Source organism: Hypomesus nipponensis, chromosome 13 (assembly GCF_054491055.1).
Source record: "Hypomesus nipponensis isolate SF chromosome 13, ASM5449105v1, whole genome shotgun sequence".
NCBI classification, from domain to species: Eukaryota; Metazoa; Chordata; class Actinopteri; order Osmeriformes; family Osmeridae; genus Hypomesus; species Hypomesus nipponensis.
Genome location: NC_140373.1, coordinates 9,465,001 through 9,488,598, shown reverse-complemented (window position 1 = coordinate 9,488,598; position 23,598 = coordinate 9,465,001). Strand labels below are relative to the sequence as shown.

Here is a 23,598-nt window from a genome sequence, read left to right as displayed (position 1 = left end):
TTGTGAAGTTACTAATGCAGTTTGCACATACATTAAGTGCGCTGGATGTAAAAATATTATGACAGCCCCTTCAGAGTGCAACTGAACCAGGTGTGATTTGAAGTAAAGCAAATAGTTGAAACTCAACTCTATTAGCAATTCATGAAAATGAAAACATTATCTTCAATAGTATTCTAAATGTACTGCAACTCAGGTAACAGGTAACTCATTCCTGGACTAGACCTGGTAAAACAGGGGAATCCTGCTTGTCATTAACAAGGTTTCTGGAACCATCATGCAAATCACCACTTGGTAGAAAACATTCCTATTTACAGGAACGAGGAAGCAACCTTTCATGACCAGAAACAGAAAGGAGGGAGTGTCCTGACCAGAGCAATGTCCAGGTTCCTGCGATGAGGACTCCACAGGAGGGTGTGGGAAAGTCCAGGACCTCATTTTATTCAGGAATGAGAAGAGCGGATCTATGTTACAGTCTGGCGAACCCATAGAAAGCCTTTTTGTCCAACGGGTGGGAGAGGAGGGGAAGTATGGATGAATGGGAACATCAACGAACACTGTACTTTGAGTGTTTGTGTGTGTGTCTGTGTCAGTGTGCTTGATTGATAGTGTAGGAGGATTAGGAAGGTAAAAGAGTGGGGTGTGGGGATTGTGTGTACTTGGTTAGAAAACGAGGGAGAAGAGCATCATCACGATCAGGCTTGATCGTCGTACTGACCGCACTCCAACCGAAGCGTGAGAATAGCAGAAATATTATGGGACATGCTGTTTCAAGGCCTTGTAAGTCTGACCTCTAGTGTCGAATATGTTGCTGTGTCCTGTTACACGGTATGCACCAAAAGTATTTTCATAGGGTAAATAAGGATGCCATCAGTTCGGACTTTTTTATAAGATCAAAGGAGATCCAAGTCAAAGTGCAGGGTACATGTGTCTCAATTGTTGGAATATTTTTGCAATATGGAGGACAGTGTTTGGTTGTAGTACTAGGGTGATGGAGGTGAGGAAGTGTTGTGAAATAGGTTTGTACAGGACTGAATGCAACGTTGACGATTATGGGAAAGCATGGTTTAGGATTGTGTGAGGAGTCCATGTGGAGGACACCGTGGAGCACGTGTTGATTTAATTGACACTGGTTTGTAGAGGACAATAAAAGTCGATTGTTCGTGACTCGCCTCACACTCCAGCCCAGATGGTGGCAGTAACCCGCCAACCAGAAACCAAAGAAGTAGACAACTTTTTGCCTCAACTTGTTTGACCGGAAAAGCGAGTAGCCTCAGCCTGGGTCTGTTTGCAGGGGTTGTGGTAGGTGTTTGCATGTTTGCATGTGTGTATGCATGTGGAATGACCATGAAACAAGAGCTTGCAGCCTTCATCGCTGAACGATTGACAGTCGCGGCTGTTGAAATCATTGGAGCGGTGGCTAAAACAATAAACGAATACAAAGAAGAGACGGAACGTTTGAAGAAAGAAAATACACGCCTTCTTTCTCTGTTGAATGATGGACAAATCAAATTTGAGTTAGGTAAGAAATGTAGGCCACCTTAACATGTGTCCATTAATTGTTTTATAGAAATAGGTGTTGCGTGTGAGCGTGGGTTGAAATGCGTGAGACATGAGCCCTGATTTGCTGAAGTGAAGATTGGTATGCAAATTCCAGCTAACCCTGAACACCCAAGTCCAGTGCTGAAGCTTGTATCTTACTGTAATGTAGTATCCTTACTACATGATTTTTTGATTAGGCCTATGATTTTTTGTCAATTCATAACATAAAGGCAATATATTCCTTAAAGCATTCAGTTATCTATATTTACAATAAGTGTGTCAAGGATCAATTTCTTTGTCTGCTAATTTCAGTGACTCAAAGTTTAAACTTGTCTTTCAGATTCAATTGTCACCGAAGTGGCGGTTGAACCCGCTCAGCCTGACCCAGAGATCCGTATAACTGAAGATGGACTGTTTCGGCAGCAGGATTCAGACAACAACATCATACTGATTCCCATCAGCGAAAGTGCGCACTTTAAAGAGGACCCATCTCGACCATCACGGTCCTGCTTCTATCAGGTCATAAACATCCAAGAGGGTTCTCTATTGGACTCTCAACTCAAGACTTCCGCCGTTTGCGGTGACCGTGATGAAAGCGAAGGCGGGATCGCTGGGGGACTGCAGTCTATCATGAGGCATCTCGGCTCCAACGGTCCAGAGAAAAGGGAGACGCAGCACACCTGTCTCTGTACCAAGGATAAGGAGAGCGAGCAGACACTGGAGGAGATGGACGTGCAGACAGAAGAGCAGAGGCGTACAGAGGCATTTTGTAAGGATTGCAATCTCAAAGAGGACTCGAAAGATGCCACCAAGCAAGTCGAAGCAAAGGAACTTTCCAACGGTTCATATCAGTGCAAAAAATGTGGCAAATCATTTCCCAGCCATGACAAATTCACCATTCACATGAGCATGCACACAGAGGAGAAACCATTTCTTTGCACAGAATGTGGTAAATGCTTCCAAACCAGAGGTTGTCTGACAGTTCACATGAAGATCCACACAGGGGAGAAGCCGTTTCAGTGTGAGAAATGTGATAAGTGTTTCAATAGGAAAGATCATCTGGTATCTCATTTTAAAGTCCACCGAAGGGAGAACACATATTTCTGCACAGAATGTGGTAAAAACTTCAAATTCAAATGTAGTCTTACAGGTCACATGAAGATCCACACAGGGGAGAAACCATTTGAGTGTAAGGAATGTGATAAGTGTTTCAATAGGAAAGAGCATCTGGTGTTTCATTCAAAAGTTCACCAAAGGGGAAAAAATGTTTCGGCACAGATTGTGGGAAATACGAGAAGATCATCTGCAGTCTCAAATGAGGAACCACACTAGAGGAAACCAAATTGCTTTCAGTTAGGCCTTTGGAGAAAGGGAGAACTCCCTGTTTTAAGCAACCTTGATTGTCTAATTCTTCAGATTGGGAGCGTGTTCTGAGGTAATAATGTGCACAGTGAGATGGAAAGCTCCCTACAAACCTACAGAAAGTTCATATTAAGTTTATGACTTATCCCAGGGATACACTTTGTTTGGGAAATGAAGAGAAGCTTTGCTTAAATTTATTGTTAACAGTTGAACTTTTGATGTTAAGAACTTTGCAAAGAGCTTGTTTGGCCAATTGACTTTACTTTGCTATTTTTTTTTTTTGCTATTGACTTACTACCACTAGACAAGCACAACATTACATGGAAAAACAAATGCAGGAAGTCAAGAGTGAACAGACTTTATTCATGCGTTTACCCTGCTACTAAAATGTTCTAGTGTTTCCTTTGTTGTCTGATACTCTGTTGCAATCTTGGTATGTACGATCACTGTTGTCATATGTTCCCTCATTCATAAAAAGTTGTGTTGTGGAATGTAAAGACTGGAATATTTCTGTCCTGTTTAGTCTATGGAACCACAAGTTATACAATACCATCAAAATGTGACTGAAAGCCGCAATCTTATCATTCATAACTGTAATATCAAAGGATAACCACACCCCACATGACCAGTGGGCTCCACAGTTGAAGAGGAAGGTATAATGAGGAAGACTCAGAAATAGTTTCAAAGTTGTGTTCCTGTTGTGCAGAACAACTTTAATGTCTCTTATTTTTAAAGTTTCTTATTTTACACCTCACATGTTAGTAATACTTTTAGTGTTCTATTTAACAGGTTGTACAGAGGTTGTGCATGCTGCAGACCTATGGGTTTACATATTCCTTTGTCACTGAAAGGAGCCACATTTGACCTGCTGCCACTGAGTAAGCTCGTGATGGTCCAATTAGATTTTGATATGCTTTTTTTTTTTTAATAAAGCCGGTGTCTGTTATGCAGGTTGGGTCTCGTATCCAAGTTAACATTGAATCATTTAGGTTGAATCGCACTTCAACTTCTAGTCCAGCAGGTGGCTCTAATGAACAGTAGTTTGGCTTACCATGGCAACAGTTGCTGTGGCTGACCAAACTGCAGTTCAGTGTGTTTGCTGTTGGTGTCTTTTCTCTTCTTCATTCCTGCTCTCACTGGCTCTGAACGAGTGCGGCCCCGTGCCAAGTTGGCAGCGTTTTCAATTACTCACCAACACTGGTTGGCACACTCTCACACCCACATAACGAACACACACAGCGCTGGGTAGGGTCATCTTTCATTTCCTGCAGAGGAAAGCAGAAGAGGAGACCTCAGGACGTAGAGCCGTCAGATCTTAATTTTTCCTGTGTGTTCCTCTGATTTCTCCTTATTTCTTCCAACGGCAGGTCTCTCCTTCCCTCTGTGTCCGGTCAGACCAGTTTGTGTGTGTGTGTGTTTTCTCTGGTCTGTTGGTGCGGCTGATAGAACTAATGATGTTGACCCTCCTGTGAGGTCAGACCATAAGACGGAGCACTAACTGCCACAACACTACTGGTTAGACAGCCTGTAGAAGCCTGGCTGTGTGTGTCTTAACTCCCTGCTCTGCTGGTGAGCAGCCAGGCATGAGATTAGCCTGCATCCATCCTATGTCACAACAAATCATCAACGCGTCCGCTAAGTCGGCTTGCCTGCCACACACAAATACACACCAATGAATCCACGCTTTTAGAAACAGACACACAGCACAGGTCGACATACAATATTTATTTAGGAACACAAAAAATGATAAGTTAATTATCAGGTAGTCCACAAATATTGTGGGAATGGTATACAGTCATACAGAGGGAAAACAGGCACCAGGAACAGGCAGAAACAGCCAGTTCCGAGGGGCTCCCAGTCCAGAGACAGTGAAGGAGGATGCAAAAGGGATGAAACATTATTTTAGTCAAATAAAAAAAAATAGGGTTACTCGTCATAATCTGGATTTCCTGTATCTTCGTGGGAAAGGGTCTCATCCAAGTCCTCACAGTATCTTCCCCCCCAAAAAGTTCCAGCTAATGTTTATAATGTTTTTGTCCTTTTTTCCCTCTTTTATCAAATTCAAAATAATCTTCTGCAACCAGAAGGGAACAACTGAAAGGTGCTTATGCACCCTGCATTAACATATTGCCTTAAATCAGAGTCTCTTATTACTCTGTGTTTTGCAGTGCTCCATGTCTATCCCCGCACCACCCCCACACACATGTACTACCTCTCTGACCTACCACTCTGAGGGGGGGGGGGCAGACGGAGGGGGAGGGGGGGTCGACAAATACAGTAGATCAAATACTTCCAAGGATTGCAGTGAACTTAATTACAACCCCCATTTTGCTCTTTTGTGACAAAGTTTCATCTCCGTGGGTGAACTCAAACAGGTGAAACCAAAGTCAGAACGTGTGAAGGGTTTGACCCAGACCAGGAGTCTCTGAGTCCTGTGGAGCCAGTATGGCTGGCTTCTCATGGAAATATGCTACAAAACATGGTACAGTCGATGAAACACATCATGCAAAGTGGCAGTCCGCTTACAAAGAGTCCACAAGTATGGACTAAGTTGTTTGTTTTTTTCTGAAGCTTTTTGTTTTCATAAATAGCTGCTTTGATTGGCCCTTCCCCACAAAACAATCAGAAAATCCCACCCACTTTCAAAGCCTCTTTTCAGCCCCCCTCACAAGAAAACGAAAGATAAACTATATTATATCAAACCATGATTTTATAATAATACCCAAACCTGTACAACCAATTGCCGTAGACAGTCGTTTTTCATCAGTCAATTGAAAGCAAAGCGGTTTGCCATGAACATCAGCGCTTATGCCTTTAGTAAAACTTGTCCTAAAAAAATGTCCTGTGTTGCTATCAACAACGGTTGAGAATCCCTGATTGGCTGAAAGATGTCCAGGTGACCACCGGGTGAGGTAAGAAAGGTCCCACCTTTAGTATGAGGTTGAAAATACCGGATGTTTGTGTTTGTCCTGATGCCCCAGATCCACCAAGGGCATGCTGCCACTGCCATTCCTCTACCGCCACTGTGATTTAATCTCTAATTCCAATAAAACCTTCTACCTCAAATTACACTCCACGGCTCCTCTGTGCCATAATGGCTCTAAAGACTTCTGAAACTATCTGAATAATGCTGTCCACAAAAAGAAACTGGAAAAAAAAATCTATATTTTAGTACTAGACACCGTTTCCTCAGCCCTAGGCAGGCTAATGCTAACACATGCTAACTTGGCCTTAGATCCGCCTCAACGGAGGCCAGCGCTGAGTGACGTAAACATTAGTAACGGCAGAGGGATGATAATGGCATTATGCAGACAAGCCACAGAGCTAAGGGCTGCCGTTTCTCCCATCCGCTAGCTGAAGTATGCTTGTGTCTGTGCGGGTGCGCACGTGTGAGATCATTATAAACTGCTCACACGCACACACACCCGTTTGTGAATATACTAAGATAACATATATAACTGCTTCCTCGCCCTCTGCGGCACGAACGCTTCTCGACACAAGGTTTCCAGTCGTGAAAAGCACTGGATGAACAGAAGGAAAAGAACACGAAAAAAAAGATCTTGCTGCCGTTGATGTCCTTGTTTCAGAGAACATGAAATATCCTTGGGCATGACGATTCTTAGTTCCTACAATTCTCTTATCTATTATTATACTGAGAGAATCAAGACTAACAAAGACTTCTGCTGCTCTTGTTCTTATTACTATGTGTGCGCGTTCCTTTATACATTTTTTTTATCATAGTTTTTTAACTGATGTTTTTCCACTTCATTCTCCTCATCAATTGTCCATGTAGTAGTTGCTTGGTTTTTCTTGGTTTGTGTAGCTCTCTTGCCCCTCTCACCATCTTTCCATCCACCTACCCCGACTATCCATCCTCTCAGTTTCGAAAAAAGAGAAGATAGTCCACTCCTCGCCGCCCCTCCCCGACTCGATTTTCCTCCCTCCCTCCCTCCTTCCCTCCCCTCCCACCCAGACGAGGCAAATCAGTCCTGGCCCCTCATCTCTCGGCCTCCATGGCGACACTAGCCTTCTGCTCGGAGGCTACGTGTGGGTGGGGGCCCACGTTGACCCCCGCGGGCCAGGCGGGCGGGTGGAGGGGCTGCGAGGGGGGCTGCCCCTGAGTCCAGAGTCCCTGCGGGGGCGCGTTGGGGGGAGCCCCTCCCCAGGAGGCCTGTGGAGGCGGGGAGGTTGCCATGGAGGCCAGGCCCATGGGGCTGCTGCCGGTGAAGCTCTCCGACGCCTTCAGACGAGAGAACATGGTCAGAGCGTCCGGGAAGTTGGGAGGCGTGGCTGGCGTGTTGGCGGGGGTGCACATCTGGAGGGGGAGGGGGGGGGGGGGGAGAGAGGAATAAAGATAAAAGAGGTTAGCGGAAGAGAGGCCCTCTGAAAATGGCAGCAGTGACATCACAAAAGCCCAGCATCCTCCCAGTGTGGCGTGGCAGCCGTGACAGACACATGATGAGGTGCGCTGCTGTTGCCCAACGGCGGGGGGATAAACCCCTCACGAGGCCACGCCTTCCGGGAAGTGCATTCTTTTTTCCACAGCAGCACGCCAGATGCATGGCTTCTACATGCGTGAGCACACAGCACATAAATAATAAACAACTGTTCTACTCTGTCCAAGACGGAGCGAAGAGAATGCAGAGTCGACAAGAACGTCACAGGAAGAGTAAGGCGAGGGGATTGCCGCAGCAAACGCATACGAGCCCGTTTATCACCATCACCCCTGAGTTGCTCTGGTCTACTGCCAGTTACCTCAGCACATGCTGAGCGCTGGGACTAAGGTCCCTTCTCTGCCCAGGACAATAACAACGTCCACAGGACTGGGAGGGAGATCTGGGCCTCATCTAGGGGACTAAAAGGAGACAGCGGGTATGGGTCATCTATCAAACGGTATCATCCGCAACCAAAAACACTGAGTAGAAATAGCAAACAAAGCAACAAAGGGATATTCGGAGAACCGTGACTGCGGAAATCGCTGAAGGCTGAAAAAAACTGGGCAGTTCTCGGGAGAACGTGAAACAACCATCGCTCGGGTCTTTTTTGTGTAAATTAGGCATTGATAGGACATATCTTCATATTTTTCTATATATTATTTGACAGGAGCACCCACAGTGGGCTGGTCAAGGCAGTTCTGCAGCAACTAACTGTTTAACCTGGGGGGCGGAGGGGGGGTGATGTATGCAAGGCAGGGGGCTATAAATACAGGAAGTGGCATGTTGTGAAGGGTGAGCATGTCCCTGCTGCCCTCAGAGAGGAAGTGCTGGGTCGTGTCTCTGCTCTACTTCCTGTGGTAAACGGACACCCTGCACCAACAGGATCTCTCTGCCTCCGAAGCGCCCCTCCGGTATGTCAAAGTGGCCAAACGTTCGCTCAGATTGTCTTACTGCTGAGCATACATCTGCCCCTCTCACTCACACACACACTCTGGCTTGACCTTCACACACGACACAGAACACCACAGTGTGTGGGGCATGGACAGACGCAGAGACAAAGACAAGAAGGCACCTGGGCACCTGCTTCATGTTACCTTTAAACTAACCCAGGTCACGTGACCTCCGTCGGGGGAATGGGCTACCTGTGGTAGGAGCTGCCAGGGGGATCCCATCCCACCTTGACTTTCACTAACAAGTTCAGAAATAGATGATGGAGGCTGCTACCACGCTTTAGGGCTGTGGGGATGAGAGGACTAGCAGTCTAGTCTATGTAGAGAGTACTGCTTGCCTCGAGTCTGTATAGAGGCTACTGCTAGCCTTTAGTCTGTACAGAGGCTACTGCTAGCCTCTAGTCTGTGTCGAGTAGGGCTGAGAGGATGAGCAGCAGATTAGGGTTCCAAGCGGTAAAGGACACAGGTAACATTGCAAGGGCTTCTGGAACACTGTGTGCGTGCAAAGCATGAAATCCAATTGGCTGACACAGGCGGCCCGGGGCAGGTGCACTCCCAGGGAGTGGGGCGATCTCTTATACGCCACACGGCCACACACACACAAACACACACACACACACACACAGTAAGCGCTGCACCGTCCACTGCAGAGATCCAGGGAATGTTTGTTCTAGCAGGAGAGTGTTTTCTAAACAGAGTCAAGGCAGAGGGGTTGCCATGGGGACCGGAACTGAAGTGAGACAGTTGGTGTGTTGTTGATGTCGAGTGTTTGTGTGTGTGTGTGTGTGTGACAAGGGGGAGATGAATATCCCTCTCCTTCTTTTCAGACTTGTTTTAGCAACCACTCGGATGTCTGGCCTGGCCTTGTCTGTGTTTCGCCCCAAACCCTGAACACCCAGCTCTGCTGTATAGCTAGGAGATCCAGACAAGCTGTTATTTCCACCAATCAAGGACCTTCTGACAGGCTGGTCAGGATGAGCTGGGGTCCACTGGACTGACTGACCGATCGTCTGTTCGTTCTCTCGTTCCTGTTTCCTTGTGTGGTTACAGTGTGGCTCCGGTCCACTGTATCTGTCCATGTCAGCACTTGCAACCCCTCAGAGGATCGTAAGGAAGAGAGAAGGGGAGGGGAAGGGGGGAGAGAGGGAGAGAAAAAGAGAGCAAGGGACGGGCTGAGAGAGAGAGGGGAAGAAAGAGAGAAAAGGGAATAGAGAAAGGGGGAAAGTGAGAGAGACAGAAAGGGAGAAAGAGAAAGAGAGAGTGTATTACCCTCTTTCGACCCACCCACATTCCCTACCAGTCCTTTGGTGCTGCGGACTCTGTAAACATTTCTGATGGATTTACAGTTTTCACAAGGAGCCTTTAAAATCAGCTCCTTTTCTATCCGCCTCCCTCTCTCTTCCTCTCTCTTCCTCTCTCTTCCTCTCTCTTCCCTCCCTCCCTCCCTCCCTCCCTCCCTCCCTCCCTCCCTCCCTCCCTCCCTCCCTCCCTCCCTCCCTCCCTCCCTCCCTCCCTCCCTCCCTCCCTCCCTCCCTCCCTCCCTCCCTCCCTCCCTCCCTCCCTCCCTCCCTCCCTCCCCCCCCCCCCCTCCTTCCCTCCCTCCCTCGCCAACATGCTAGCAGGTCCAGCTGAATGAACTGTGGGCCTTGTAACAGCTGGACATGTCATCCTCACCGCAACAGCCTGGACAAAGAGGACACAGGTTAGGAGTAGGCAGCACAGCGAGGAAAGGAGACAAGGACACCAGGTGAGGAGATACCCAGACAGTTCAGACTGAGGTGACAAACATGACAAAGTCACACGTCCAGGCATATGTAACAGGTTGCATGTTATTATGCCTTGTAACACTTGGGCATATTGTTTAAGACTGGTTGCCCTCTCGGTGTCAGCTGAACAGGGCTCAGAAACAGGTTTCCTATAATGATCCGATTGGACGGCTGTAACAGCTGACCCTGTGGACACTACAGTGACCTCCCCCCTAAATATCCCCCAGATAACTTGTGCTTTCCAGATACTGTGAGACCTGCTGATCTCCAGGTGGCCTGGCTCCCCAGTCGTCCTCCACCACACCCACAGTCCTCTGGCGGGATCGTTCGTTCACTCAATCACCCACCCATTCTTCCTCCAGGTCAAACGAGCCAATGCATTCAGTGGCTGGCGTGCTCTTTGAACTGGCGAGCCTCCTGTTTGACTGTGTGTTTGCTCTGCGCTGCACTTTGTTCCAACAGCATCAATGCTCAGCAGTTGGACTCGGACACACGCCCGGACGCACACAAGCTGCTCAGACCCTGATCTCCTGCATCCTCCACAGCCTCTCTGTGACGCCCCACGTGATCCCGTGCTCCTGGAACAGGCAGCCACGGGAGGCAACGGGAAGGAGGAGGAGGAACACATGATCAACTCATTTATTTAATGTAGCATCGGTTTACCAGCGTCGTCAGTTTACACACATCTGCACTGTGTGTGTGTGTGTGTGTGTGTGTGTGAGACAGTGATTGAGAGAGTGAATGCATGAGCCTGAGCGCGTGTGGGAGAGAGTGGCCGTGCAATTGTCCTAATGACAACAAAGTGTTTGTTTGTGCAAATAACAAAAGGTGGCTGGAGTAACAGAAGCCGAACACCCAGCGGTGTTCATACTGTATCTAGAAAGAACCTTCCAGATTATGTACTGCTGTCAACACATACATTCACAGACTACCATGTACAGAATTAATCACACTCCCCCCCCCCACACACACACACATTTTACCTCTCTCACCCCCCCACACACACACCTGTTCTCCCATGCACTCACACATCAGAGAGAGAGAGAGAGAGAGCGAGAGAGCGAGAGCGAGAGCGAGAGAGAGAGAGAGAGAGAAACAGAGAGAGAAACAGAGAGAGAAACAGAGAGAGAAACAGAGAGAGAGAGAGAGTGTGTCAGACAGACAAAGAGTGTTGCGCTGGGTGTTCTGGGAAGCAGTGCTGCAGGAGACGGGGAGGGCAGCAGTCAGGACATGCGGAGCACAGACCAGGAGGCCCCGTCAGACGTGGCTCGCTGCCACGCACTCTCAAAACATCCCCCATAAAACAGATGACACACTTCATTCCACGGTTAAAACATCATTGACTCGCTCAGTCCCGGACCTCGCCGGGCAGGCGCAACAGTTTCTTTCTCGGAAGAACCACAACTCGAGTTCCCTTTCCCCTGACGCCCTCCTCTCAGTGTACCCTTGTACCCTCTCCTTCCATCTCCCCTCTCCCTCCCTCGCCCTCCGTGCTGCCGCTGGTGGGATGAACAGCTGAAGCCGCAGACAGAGACTGCCTCTCGGACAGTGAGTCAGGCGGCCATGTTGTCCTGTGGTCCATGGCCGACACACTCTGCCTTGGTGTGGAGACTGAGCATGGAGACCGTGAACGGCAGACAACCGCCGGCTACTGAGAGTCTACGTGTGTGAGGGAAGACTAAATGAAAGCGGTGTGTGTGCGTGTGTCAGCAGTTTGGACCATCTAACAATCTTTTAAAGCCCCACCCAGACACAAACCACATGTTTGTAGTTACCAGAAACAACTGGCCTCTTTCCTCTGCTCCCACTTTCCCAACCTCTAATATTCATAGTGCCAGGAAACAAGCTTTCATCTCTTCTTTATGGATGCCCTACGGTGCCCAGTTCAACTTCGCTCTGCCCAGAGACGAGGCAGGGAGGTAGGGAGAGAGACAGGCAAGGAGACAGGCAGGCAGGGAGGTAGGGAGACAGGCAGGGAGGTAGGGAGACAGGCAGGCAGGGAGACAGGCAAAGAAACAGGCAAGGAAACAGGCAGGGAGACAGGCAGGGAGACAGGCAGGCTGGCCAACAGACTGAGGGGTTCGCTGCAGTGAAAGCTACTTTTGTAACAGCCTGGTTCACCACAGTGTGACTATGACGGGTCCCTCCTGAAGGCAAAATGACATCACGTCAGCCATCATAAAACCACAACAGCGCAATCATTCAAATCCATACAAGCCTAGCCCAGGCTGGGTGAGTGTGGAGGGTGTTTTTAGGTTTGTGTTCAGTCACATGCTTCTGGTGCACTGAAGTGGAAGTCATGCTGCTTCCTGCTCTGTGGTTAAAAGGAGATTCATTCACTCTACTGCTGATGTGTGACCCCACCACACACACACCACTGAGTCAATAGATTCTCAAATCCAATTCAGCAAGATTGACATAGAGATAGAGAGAGACAAAGAGAGAGGTAGAGAGAGGTAGAGAGAGGTCGAGAAAGAGAGACAGAGAAAGAGGTCGAGAAAGAGAGAGAATTAGTAGAGCAGAAGTAGAAAGAGGTATATACTAGTAGAGAACCCGTCTGAGTTTTAAGAAGGGTCCATTTTGGGTCGTTTGGGGCCAGCTTCCTGTGCGTCGGTGACCGTGTTTGTATGGGCAGGGAGAGGAGCAGGAAACCGCAGAGCAGGAGAGCCGTGCATTAACAACAAAGAGACCTAATCTAAACATGGCTGAACGCAGACAGGCCTCACACACACACACACACACACACACAGACAGCTCTTCTGACATCATCTACGCAGGAGACACACGGGCCAGTGATCTGCTGAAGGGCTGTGTTTTGTTGTCATGACAGTGTGGAAAGAGACCAACTCAAAGAAGTGATTCATCGCAGTCCTTCTGTCCCAAGTCAAGATACACACACGCCCTCCCACCCACCCACACACACACCTCAGACTTTCTGGCCCTTCCCCCTCTCTCTCTCACACACACACACACGCACACACACATGCAGGATAGACCTTATAATGGGGTTTCTGTGCAGAGATTAGCGTTTGTTGTGTGCGCTTCAAAACAGTGAGGCCTCTAGCCCACAGGAGAGGGGAATGAGAGAGCTCCCAGTCTAAAGCCTCCCCTTCCTCAACACCAGCACCAGCCCAGGGAGGGGACACTGTCCTGGACCCTGTGCTACATCACTATTCCATGACCTATTTATTGGTCAACTCCAGCTGGATCTACGGTCACGTAAAACATGTTGTCATTTGTCACTTCTAATCCGATTTTTGGCTTGAGACGGGTAATGATTTCAGAGAAATAGTAGGTGCTGCTTTAATTTCCACAGCCAGAATGCAATCATATAGATTTGGGATGACCTGATTAAAGGTTAGGCTGGTGGTGTGATAGAAGACAAGCCCTTCTACTCTCGACAGCAGCGCTGTATCGTGATAGGGGATGGACGGAGAGTAAAAACCCAATACACGAGAAGGCCGCTGAGACCACATAATAGGATTCTGCGCTAAGGGTGCCATCACGACTATTCACATATTCGCCTAGGCCATTAGCACAGAGGTGAGAGGAGGGAACAGGAGGTGAGTAGTAGCAAAAGACTCAGGTCTGTTCATCAAACTGTGTCAATGGTAGGACACTCTGAGGCCAAAGTGGATTACTCCTAGATCTCCCTGGCTAGGTCAAACAGCAGTGGATTAGATCACCTTTGAGCTGAGGGCACAGGGGCCCTGGGCTGTGAGGACTTGCAGCCGTCCTGCTGAGACCCGAACCCGCTCCCACACTAGCCGGCCCGGCATTCCCCAGTCCTTTCTCCACGCAGACTCACTCTTCAACCCATTTCGCCCATGATCCACTGCAACGATCCACATTTCATGCTGGCCTGTAGACTGGTGTGTGTATGCACTGGCTATGTGGAGAATACAGCCGTCCATGCCTGTGTTCATGTTGCCGGGCTACAGATACTAGCACTGTGTGAATATTAAATGAAAGTGGAATTTCCCCCTCTTATCAGCAGATTGAGGGTTGGGGGGTTACGCTGCAGCAATAGCTGGTTCACACAAAGTCTCTGTAGAGACAGATGAAGACCCAGCTTGGCCAATTGTTGACACAGTATATTAAAGTCAGTGCAGGTGACGCATCAGGGCTGGTAAGGTTCTGGGGAGTCAACCTACTCCTTCATCAACAGACGATAATGGACTTTTGAATACTGTATTGTTTCCACTACTGCAATGTTTTCTGTGCTGAAGCTGCACATTAAGCACACTGGGATGTTATTAATCTTGCATGAGTGGTTTGACAACAATGTGGGCTACTGTACATACAGCGGCATGCACTTTATACATGAAACTAAATAGTGTGTCACACGTCCTTTTCCTTTCCTGTCTCTCTTTCCCTTCTGCTCTCTCCCTCCACCATCTCTCACCCAAAACAACAGACCTAAAATGTCCTCCGCTGCCTTGTGTCCATCTGACAGAAATGGGAGAATGCAATTCAATATTCGGATGCACGTACACCCGTACACACACGCACACTCCGTTCGCTCAGCTCAACAATTTCCCTGAAATCCCCATCTAGGGATGTTCCAGCAGCTGTTGCTAGACCATGCCATATAGCTGAAAACAAAGGCTTAGGTTGGAGTGGGTGCTTTCAAAACCCAAACAAGATTTTATAATAACCACGCACTGTACTCTGCAGTAGCCTGTACTGCAAGAGCACGGTTTGCTTGCACTTATTCCCCCTAAGACACCATTTGCATTAAATTATCAAACTTCACTTCCAACGCATTAAGCTTCAAGTCCCGTCATTACGTATTATTTCTTTACAAGGAGGCATACACTGCAACGGCAGCAGTTACTGAAGGCAGTTGTTCTTTTCCAGGAAACATGCGTTTTTTCCCCCCTCTTAGAAATATGAACGGCCGTTCCTCTTGTGGCATAGGCTACACTGGAATGTGTAATCGTGGTCATCCACAGGAGCTAATGCAACGTTTCTTTCCCCGCTCTCCCTCAGTACTGAGCCCCCTGTGTGTGAGCGTGGCTTCTGCTGCCGCATGCCTGGCTTGTGTTTATTTCTGGAAGCTCGACTTCGCAACATGGCCGACATGTGCTTTGTTATTGGTGGTACAACACTATAATAACGGCTCTATATGTGTCATGCGGTATTACAGTTGCGTGTGTCCTCCCGTTTCTTCAATGTAACAACACCGTTGATTTGTGTAAGCTGTTGTGATTCGATACACGACATTAAAGGGACACCACTGTCTACACCCTATAATATAGGCTACTTACCATTTGATGATGATGGCCGTATGGAATATTTGTTTCTTGGAAAAAGGCACTGAGGGCAGTCTGAAAGAGATCAAACAAAAAATTATACGCATCAATTGTATACATAAATAGTTCACTACAAGCAACTGTAATAGACTGTATTGGTCGAGTACATACCAAAAAAAACATGTTTTAAAGCTAAACACAATGACGTGAACAATGAAGTCGACTGTCAGATAATGTGTAAATTATCTAACCTCAGACTAAGCCATTCGTGCAGCAAAATCTAGTCAAAACAAAGCCAGCGGTCATCATCATTGCATAATAGCATTTAGCCTGGTCACCCCTGTCATGTACTGTGAGGGATTATAGTATTTATTCTAGAGTCAATTCTAATTGGATAGTTGCATGGTATAAGCTTGTACCGGTCCATCAGTTACTAGCGATTGTAGATCAAACATAAAAATGTAATGTCCAATTTTACATAGCCTACATTTGCAAAACATGAATACATAAAAGTTGAGTGAACTGTTCGAATAGGTTTTGCGACTTCTTCTTGCGACTGTGCGACTACGGCCAGTAGCTTATCAATTAATATGTCAGGCCAGTCAAAACTCAGATCTGTCAGACATAAACATTAGGCACAGCGAGCTCGTCCTCTCCATGTAGAACGAACACCGACCCTACCTCAAATTGCCAATGTGCGGCTTGCAAAAGCTGCTTCGCCTGATCCGCCGCGCACCCGGCCGTCAGGACAAACTGGTTAATCATAACTTGATGTTTAAGTTCATCCATCTTCGCCGAAGCTTTATTCCTACTCGCGGCAAGGCGTGTTGTCGATTAAAAACAATATTTCGTGGTTTTAGTCCTCTCTTTTCAGCCTCAGTCGTCCACCATTACAGCCGGTTGAGCAAACACAAATATTTACTGTAAGAGCAGTAGTGTAGGAGCGCCGCCCTGATTGACGTGAAGAGACAGCCAATAAAATGAAAGACGTGACAGTGGGAATTGTATGCCATTTCCGCTTATCAATACATGTCTGCTTTTTAATCAAGACAATTTGATAGTTTTAATGAATTAAAAATCAAAAAATATTGAATTACATACCTCAATTTTTATGTCAAGAATGCGCGCCTGACCTCCTCAAATACACAGGTTAAAAACCGTAGGCCAACATGTCGCCAATGGTTTGTTTTGGACTACAAGTCCCACGTGCACACGCTTTGTTTGTAAGGTTCTAGAAGGCAGTATTTTGTGAATGACGGCCGCTCCTATCCAATTCCCATGCGCGCGGTGTCACCATCTTGCCAAATATGGTAAACAAATCTTCCATCACGAGCACATTGCTCCTCCGAGTGGTACTGGGGACAGTTACGTACGTCCACACTCATGGATGTGTTTAGTGTAGCATTAGCAAACGTCATGTCTGCGCAGCTTTTGCACAGTTTTGTGAGATTTGGCGTACCGTTTTTTTGTATGTGATGTAATTGTATTTAATTGAACAAAGTCTTCAATCTGTAATTGCTAGGTCAAAACGACATCATAATATTTTAGAAATGTACATTATATAGCCTACAGTAATGACAAAAAGTCAGCTTTATTTAAGAAGCATCTTACAAACACATCTGAGTTAAATTTAAAACACTAAAACATAGCAGTATCTAAACAACGAGATGGAATAGATAATACACTTATGAATATATTCTAGATGGGTGTGACCATTGCAAGGACTATTTCCCCCATCGGCCTGAATATCTCCCTCTACCACAATGGCAAATGTGATAGTAGCAATATTACAGTAATGAGCCTGATGCAAATGATAATGATGATAATTATCATGTAGAAGATGGTACACCTCTGGGTACCATTGTCCTTTATTTATTAGCACCCTCGGGAGATGGAAGACTTTGGAGACCCTCTCTTTTTCCAGCCAGTTTCAAGGATATGTATAAAATTAGCTTTCATTCCAGTTAATAATGCACTTCTGGGAAATAGGATGCTGTAAACATCCTGCTATCTGCAGCACTCTCTATAGGACAGAAGGAGTGTGTGTGTGTGTGTGCAGAGAAGTGTAACTGTCTGTGCTAAGGTTCTCATGATAAAGTGTTCTAGTTTAAAACAATTAGAACAGCTGTTCAAACATTGACTTATTTCACCAGCAAACCCTTGAATGAATGGTTGTATTTTCCAAGAAGAGTCTCTGTCACTGACAATGAGCAGCAGCTGCGTTAGCTTATCAAATGTATTTTATCTTAACAATTCTGTGCCTCACTTGCCTTGCACACATGTCACATTTCACAGTAACGGGGGTAGGAGGGCATCAACAGTCTACTCTGTCTTGGTTTGAGTGCATGTGTACCTGTACGTGTTTTATACCTTTAATATATGGGCTGAGTTGGCTGTGAATACATCTTATCCTCACCATTAGTGTAGCGAACAAGGTGCTCTCTGGGCAATTGTGCCACCTTCTGGTTCAGGAAGGCGAAAACCTCTTAGTAGAAACAGTGCAGCACAAAGCCTAAAGGTTTGAAGGTTAGTGTGAACCTTTGATTTAGAGTAGCAAATACAGAGACTGTATCAGTATGGGAGTGCTGGCATGAAATCAGATATTTGCCCTTTATCTATCTAACCATACCTCAGTCCAGGGGTCTGCCAGGGTTTTGTAGCATTTAACCACTTCAGGGCGTGAGGGATGCTGACTATACACTGTAGATGTTTTGGTCCTCAACATTTGGTTCTGGGCTGGAGTTACCAAGCAGGTGTTTTGCACTGTTGCATTTAAACTGCAATACACCGTGTTTCCACAGAGTGGCAGTGCACAGTAGGATAATGTAGGGCAGGGTACTTTTCTACAGGTGAATTGTATTGCTTTGGTCAAGTGGAATGTACTGGAAAAACCGAATAACATCGTTTTTTTCCATAGAACTAATAAGTGTCGGATTATTCAAAGGCCTGTTAGTCTACAGGATAGTCTGACTGAATGTTCTGAAAGTTAAACATTCCATGTCCTACTGCAGTCTAACACCCACATACCCTTTTACATGTGCTTACCAGATATGTGATATGGCAAATAACAGTTTACCGGCTCAATGTTGACAAAGGTGATGAATGATGAGTGTAAAGTGCACGCTGCACACGCGGGACTTGTGGCGCTAATTTTCAGCGCTTTCAGGGGGCGGTGTCGCGCGACTCATCACTCTTACCTATTCAACCAGTTTCCTCCCGGGGACAATAGACTGCAGAGTAGAACAAAAAAGACGAAAAAAAGAGTATACCACTCCGAAACCAGAGGCATATACTCAGAACGGCTGTATGCGCGGCATGTTCTTAATACACTTCAGAACTGAAAGCTCCTTGTAACCCCCCCCCCCCCCCCTCCCCGCCGTCTCCAGTTGAGTCGTTCGTGTGGGTGACTTGAACAAGTGAAGCCTGAAGAGTCACCGAGCCAATCAGAGACCTGGAAGACAGTTAAAGGACTCGTGGGCTGTCTCTCCACCTTTATCAAGGACTATTCCTCATCCTCCGCATAACATTCAAACATTGTCCTTCACACAGACGAAACATCATTAGAAGAATTGGGCGGATTGGATTAAATTCCATAATATGGATGTTATCTATATTTTCATGTGAGCTACATTTGGATTCTACTTTGGGAGTCTTCCCACTCTGCACTTGTTACCAAAAGGATAGATGCTCTGCCTGGGTCCCCGGAGAGTATAGGTTAGAGCGCAGGGACGGACCGACCTCTGCAACAGGTGCTCCTCTGCTCGCGAGCATATCGCTGAACTGAATTCGAGGTAGAAAAATATTAATGCATAATGTTCAGTCTTGTTAATATTCTTGCTGTTCATTTAGACATATACCAGTGTTGTGCGTAATGTTACTCTTGATTTCGTGAATGGGTTAATTTACTTTTACATTTTGTTTTTATTTGTATTCATTCGAATTTGTATATTTTTTATTTTTTATCTAGGACCTCCGATACATATTTTCTCAGATTTTGAGAGGAACCCATTACGCACATAATGCCTGTTCTGATAAGCCCGGAGATCGCCGCCATGTTTAAAGAGAACTGGCTGCAGGTGCACCCGGAGGGTCAGGGTGACGAGGCTGGATCTCAGCACCTTGACGACAGTCTCACCAGCCTCCATTGGCTTCAAAACTTCTCAATCCTCAGTGCGAATCCGGAGAGTCGACCCACCGGCTCCGGCTGCCCCTCACAGCAGCACTTGCTGTACCACCAGCGCCTGTACCCCCGAGGCACCGACTCTCCGTCCAGCCCACCAGCCGGGGATACTGCCGCCACGGGGATGCCTCTCTGCCTCGGTAGCCCGGTTACATCCGGTAGCAGCTCCACGGACTCGCGTGGGGCGCATTACTCACAGACTTTACACTACCCGCATGACCACCTCCACATCACAGCGCAGGTCAGTCCCCCGGACGAAGTCGATTACAAGACCAACTCGAAAGTCAAGCCGCCGTACTCCTACGCGTCTCTTATATGTATGGCCATGCAGGCCAGTAACCAGCCCAAAGTGACCCTGTCCACTATTTACAACTGGATCACAGAAAACTTCTGCTACTACAGACACGCAGAGCCCAGCTGGCAGGTAAAATATCCACCCCTCTCATCCATCTGTAATTTCTGTGATACTGTCTTTCTTTCTATCTATCTATCTTTCTCTCTCTTTTTCTTTTTTCCCATCTCTGCATTATGGATGGTCTGACTGTAAGGGAGAGGAGGATGATATACACAATATCAAGAATATGGATATAATTAAACATATTTGCAAATGGACTGCATGCAATATTAATATTGTTTAATAACAATAAAATAAATGTGCATGCTTGCTCGAATGAACATTCATCTCTTTATGTCGAACATCCTGTCGTTCTAGTGGCTCGTCTCATTGGTTTGATGACAAGTGTTCTAGGTAGGGGGAGGGAGAGAAGATGGTGTGTGTGTGTGTGTGTGTGTGTGTCAGTGTTAATGAGGATCCCTGAGAGAGCTGGCAGCCAAACCCAGCTGATCATGTTTGAAATGCACTGAGCGCTGTTACTTGAAAGCCTCATTAGGTACATTTGCTTTCCCATACAAACAACAACAATACCCCCTCCTCCCCTTTACATGCCATTATTTCTCTCATTCTGTCCTTTCTCTCTGGCTCCCTCTCACACACACTCATGCATCAACCGACGACCACACACAGAAACGTGCGCATGCACGCACACAAACAGCAGATTGTCTCAATCATACAACCTGTATCCAACGCGGGTTTAACACGTTCCTTAACATGATCCTTTCCTTAGAACTCGATCCGTCACAACCTCTCCCTCAACAAGTGCTTCATGAAGGTTCCACGGCAGAAGGACGAGCCGGGGAAGGGGGGCTTTTGGCAGATCGACCCTCAGTACGCCCACATGTTCGTCAACGGCATCTTCAAACGCAGGAGGATGTCCACCAACCATTACAGCGGCGGCGGCGGCAGCAGCAGCCACAGACAGAACAAAGGGCCGCAGGGCCAGGCGTACCACACTGGCTCCCAGGGCCGGAGCCAAAATGGCTTCCTCTCAGACACAGAGGCCTACCACGGGGTTGGGGTGGGCAGCAAACGCAAACACCTCTCTCCCACACACAACAGCAAGCTGGTGCGGATGCCCAAGTCCCCCCTGCTAGCCACGGAGGCTAACGGGGCCGACATCCTGAGGGGGGATTTTGACCTGGCGTCCGTGTTCGACGACGTCCTGAGCGGGAGTTGCAGTACCTTCGAGGACCTGGACATCAACACAGCGCTGAGCTCCCTGGGCTGTGAGCTGGACCTGAGTCTGCAGGGGAGGCACCCTGCTGGGCCGGCCAGGTGGTGTGGAGAGGGCGAGCCCCACATCCAGGAGCAGGCCCAGAACCAGCTCTCCTATGGCTACATAGAACTGAATAGTGCTATGGGATGTACCATGATGGGGGACATACAGCTCCAACAGCAGCAGCACCAGGATCTGCTGTTACAGGCACAGCTCCATCCCCTCCACCAGTTTGAGGAACCCACACTGTTCCTAGAGCAGCAGGAGGTGGTGGAGGAGGTCCATCCCTGGGAGATCAAAGAGGAACTGCAGGTGATTCCTCTGGGTCTGGAGCAGGGCTTCACCCTCTCGGATGGCTTTTTCTCTGAGCTGCAGCCCTGGGAGAGAGGTCAGGTCTACATGTGACCTCCGGAATGTACCAGGCCTCCAGAAAGATGACTACCCCCTCTCTAACTAACACAACAACCGTCTCAAATGTAGGGTTTTCCAAGTCTGTGGGTTTCCCATTAGATGTCTCAAGAACATTGTTGTTTCTGCTACATGTATTGTTTGGACTAATATGCATTTTTACATATATGGGTTTTGCTCAAATATTTTCACAGTATATAGGGGTCATTGAGTTTATGAACTTGGTGGGCCTGCAGCTCTGGTCTATATGGAGCAGAATATTTGAAGGCTCAATGGATGTTGGGGTCCCAGAGATGTTGGATTTGACCCCAAATTCAGAGTGTCATTGCAAACAAAGTACCTTTCTTGTCACGGCACACTGTATAGAATCAACCACTGTTTTGACCTTCTGGGACAGACCTATCTGCTGAATACTAATTTGCTATGTTAGCATCATACACACTCCTACAGATTATGAACTGTTTTCTTTGTTTTCATCTGATTTGGATCATCAAGAATGTTTTATTCATTAATTAGGATCTCAAAGTTAAATTTATAGTGTTGAATCATAATCAGAGACTAGTGATGACGAGATATCCATATATGTGTTTTAATTAATCATCGTAACACAGTATATACTATCTAGATTTTACGGGTTAGAGATGGGTGTTTTTCTGTAGTCATATTGCTAAGCAGAGAGATTGGGATAGACTGAAGCTGATCTGAAATGCCTTCCAGTCAGTCATCAAACAAAATATGCACTTTGATGGACAAAATATTAAAAAACAAATCTTGAAGTGTTCTACAGCACACACTGTCCTTGTATGCCACTGTCATCGTACCACATCGTTAAGAATTTCTGTGTACAATATCTGTATGCCATTATTGGACAGCAATAACAAAACCTGTTTATGTTTCTGTTTAAAAAGTATATTGCCTCCTAAATAGTTAGCTTTCAGCTGGAAACCCGTTGATTGAATCTGCCAAACTTGCATTTGAATTTGTAAATGAAGTTGATCAGGATTTTGCAGTTTAGAGAGATGACCATATAGAGACACTACAATACAATGATCCAGAGGACTGCTGTATGCTCTTGTCACTGGATGATGGACCTTTCATTTATACTGATTACTTTTATGTATGATTTTTGCATTAATATCTTTCATGAATTGTTTCAAATATGGACAGTGGAGAAGTGAGGGATAACATTAATTAAAGTACTTTGTTTTGAGGGCGAAATGACAAAATGGATCGGAGATTTATACTTTTTCAGTTGTCAAAAAAATGCAATCATTTCCTGATGCAATAAATGTTGTCATTTTACATGTCGCTTCTTCATTGTCATACGAAACCAGCTCAAGGTCTTTGATCCTTATGTTACTGGCAGAGTTTGTTCACTGATAGGGCATCTTGGTTTACACGCTCCATATCTTTAGGTCAAGTCAGGACCAGACTTGCCTGTACTCTCAGGGTGTTGCAACATATATTGGAAGAATACCTTTAACAAGTTTGCCTGCATATGAGGTCAGGCTGTTCTTGGGTCAGAGCTAAGGAAGCAGGTGGGACAAAACGGGATAAAGGAAGAGAGAGAGAGGGAAAGAGAGATAGAGAGAAAGAGGGGGAGAGAGAGGGAGAGAGACAAGAGACTAATGTTTCGGGCAAAGTGTTTGGGTCACCTGGGGATTAAAACCAGTTGTCAAACATTGTACACACACACACGCTGTTAATAAAGATTATGGATAACACCAGTCAACATTTGGTGTGTCAGAACACTATTCTTCAACTCCAGCTTGTCTGAAAAATAAAATTTCAAAGCCTCAAATGAATTACATGACAAATATCACATAAAAATGTTACTTGCGTTGACACCATCCCCAGCTGTAGGGGTATTTCAGGCCCATGGCCTGGAACTATGAAAATGTGCTTTTCCACTTCAAATCTCTTTTTAATTGAAAATGGAGAGAAAAAGGAGAAATGTGGATTATCCAATCCGAGCGGCTCTGACTCCCTGGGGTGGGAGGGTCATGTGTGGAGATCTTTTGGGATTGGTAGAATTACTCAGATTCCTAGAAACAGCAGGGACCCATGGTGCACGGAGGCAGCTTCTCTC

At 46.6% G+C, this 23,598-nt stretch overlaps 3 protein-coding genes across 3 annotated transcripts; 2 read left to right on the top strand and 1 right to left on the bottom strand.

Annotated features, from left to right (window-relative positions):
- Positions 1-592: 592 nt before the first annotated feature.
- Positions 593-3,392, top strand: LOC146259921 (uncharacterized). The gene is made up of 2 exons (XM_084669371.1): positions 593-1,519; positions 1,880-3,392. Exons 1-2 carry the CDS (start codon positions 1,312-1,314, stop codon positions 2,869-2,871), a joined length of 1,200 nt encoding a protein of 399 aa, XP_084525497.1. The 5' UTR covers positions 593-1,311; the 3' UTR covers positions 2,872-3,392.
- A 1,219-nt stretch (positions 3,393-4,611) lies between these two features.
- On the bottom strand, positions 4,612-16,225 carry ubald1a (UBA-like domain containing 1a). The gene is made up of 3 exons (XM_084670958.1): positions 15,990-16,225; positions 15,324-15,383; positions 4,612-7,216 (listed from the first exon to the last, which is right to left on the bottom strand). Exons 1-3 carry the CDS (start codon positions 16,095-16,097, stop codon positions 6,899-6,901), a joined length of 486 nt encoding a protein of 161 aa, XP_084527084.1. The 5' UTR covers positions 16,098-16,225; the 3' UTR covers positions 4,612-6,898.
- Positions 16,226-19,022: 2,797 nt separating this feature from the next.
- Positions 19,023-22,811, top strand: foxj1b (forkhead box J1b). Its single transcript, XM_084670349.1, has 3 exons — positions 19,023-19,099; positions 19,276-19,912; positions 20,613-22,811. Exons 2-3 carry the CDS (start codon positions 19,328-19,330, stop codon positions 21,504-21,506), a joined length of 1,479 nt encoding a protein of 492 aa, XP_084526475.1. The 5' UTR covers positions 19,023-19,099; positions 19,276-19,327; the 3' UTR covers positions 21,507-22,811.
- Positions 22,812-23,598: the final 787 nt, after the last annotated feature.

What these genes read in the sequence shown, in the direction of transcription:
- LOC146259921 (XM_084669371.1), top strand. Translation starts at nt 1,312, where the DNA reads ATGTTTGCATGTGTGTATGCATGTGGAATGACCATGAAACAAGAGCTT. An exon ending in ACAAATCAAATTTGAGTTAG is followed by an intron (nt 1,520 to 1,879) that starts GTAAGAAATGTA and finishes CTTGTCTTTCAG; the next exon opens with ATTCAATTGTCACCGAAGTG.
- ubald1a (XM_084670958.1), bottom strand. Translation starts at nt 16,097, where the DNA reads ATGGATGAACTTAAACATCAAGTTATGATTAACCAGTTTGTCCTGACG. An exon ending in CCGCACATTGGCAATTTGAG is followed by an intron (nt 15,384 to 15,989) that starts GTAGGGTCGGTG and finishes GATCTCTTTCAG; the next exon opens with ACTGCCCTCAGTGCCTTTTT. An exon ending in ACGGCCATCATCATCAAATG is followed by an intron (nt 7,217 to 15,323) that starts GTAAGTAGCCTA and finishes CTCCCCCTCCAG; the next exon opens with ATGTGCACCCCCGCCAACAC.
- foxj1b (XM_084670349.1), top strand. Translation starts at nt 19,328, where the DNA reads ATGCCTGTTCTGATAAGCCCGGAGATCGCCGCCATGTTTAAAGAGAAC. An exon ending in ACGCAGAGCCCAGCTGGCAG is followed by an intron (nt 19,913 to 20,612) that starts GTAAAATATCCA and finishes TCCTTTCCTTAG; the next exon opens with AACTCGATCCGTCACAACCT.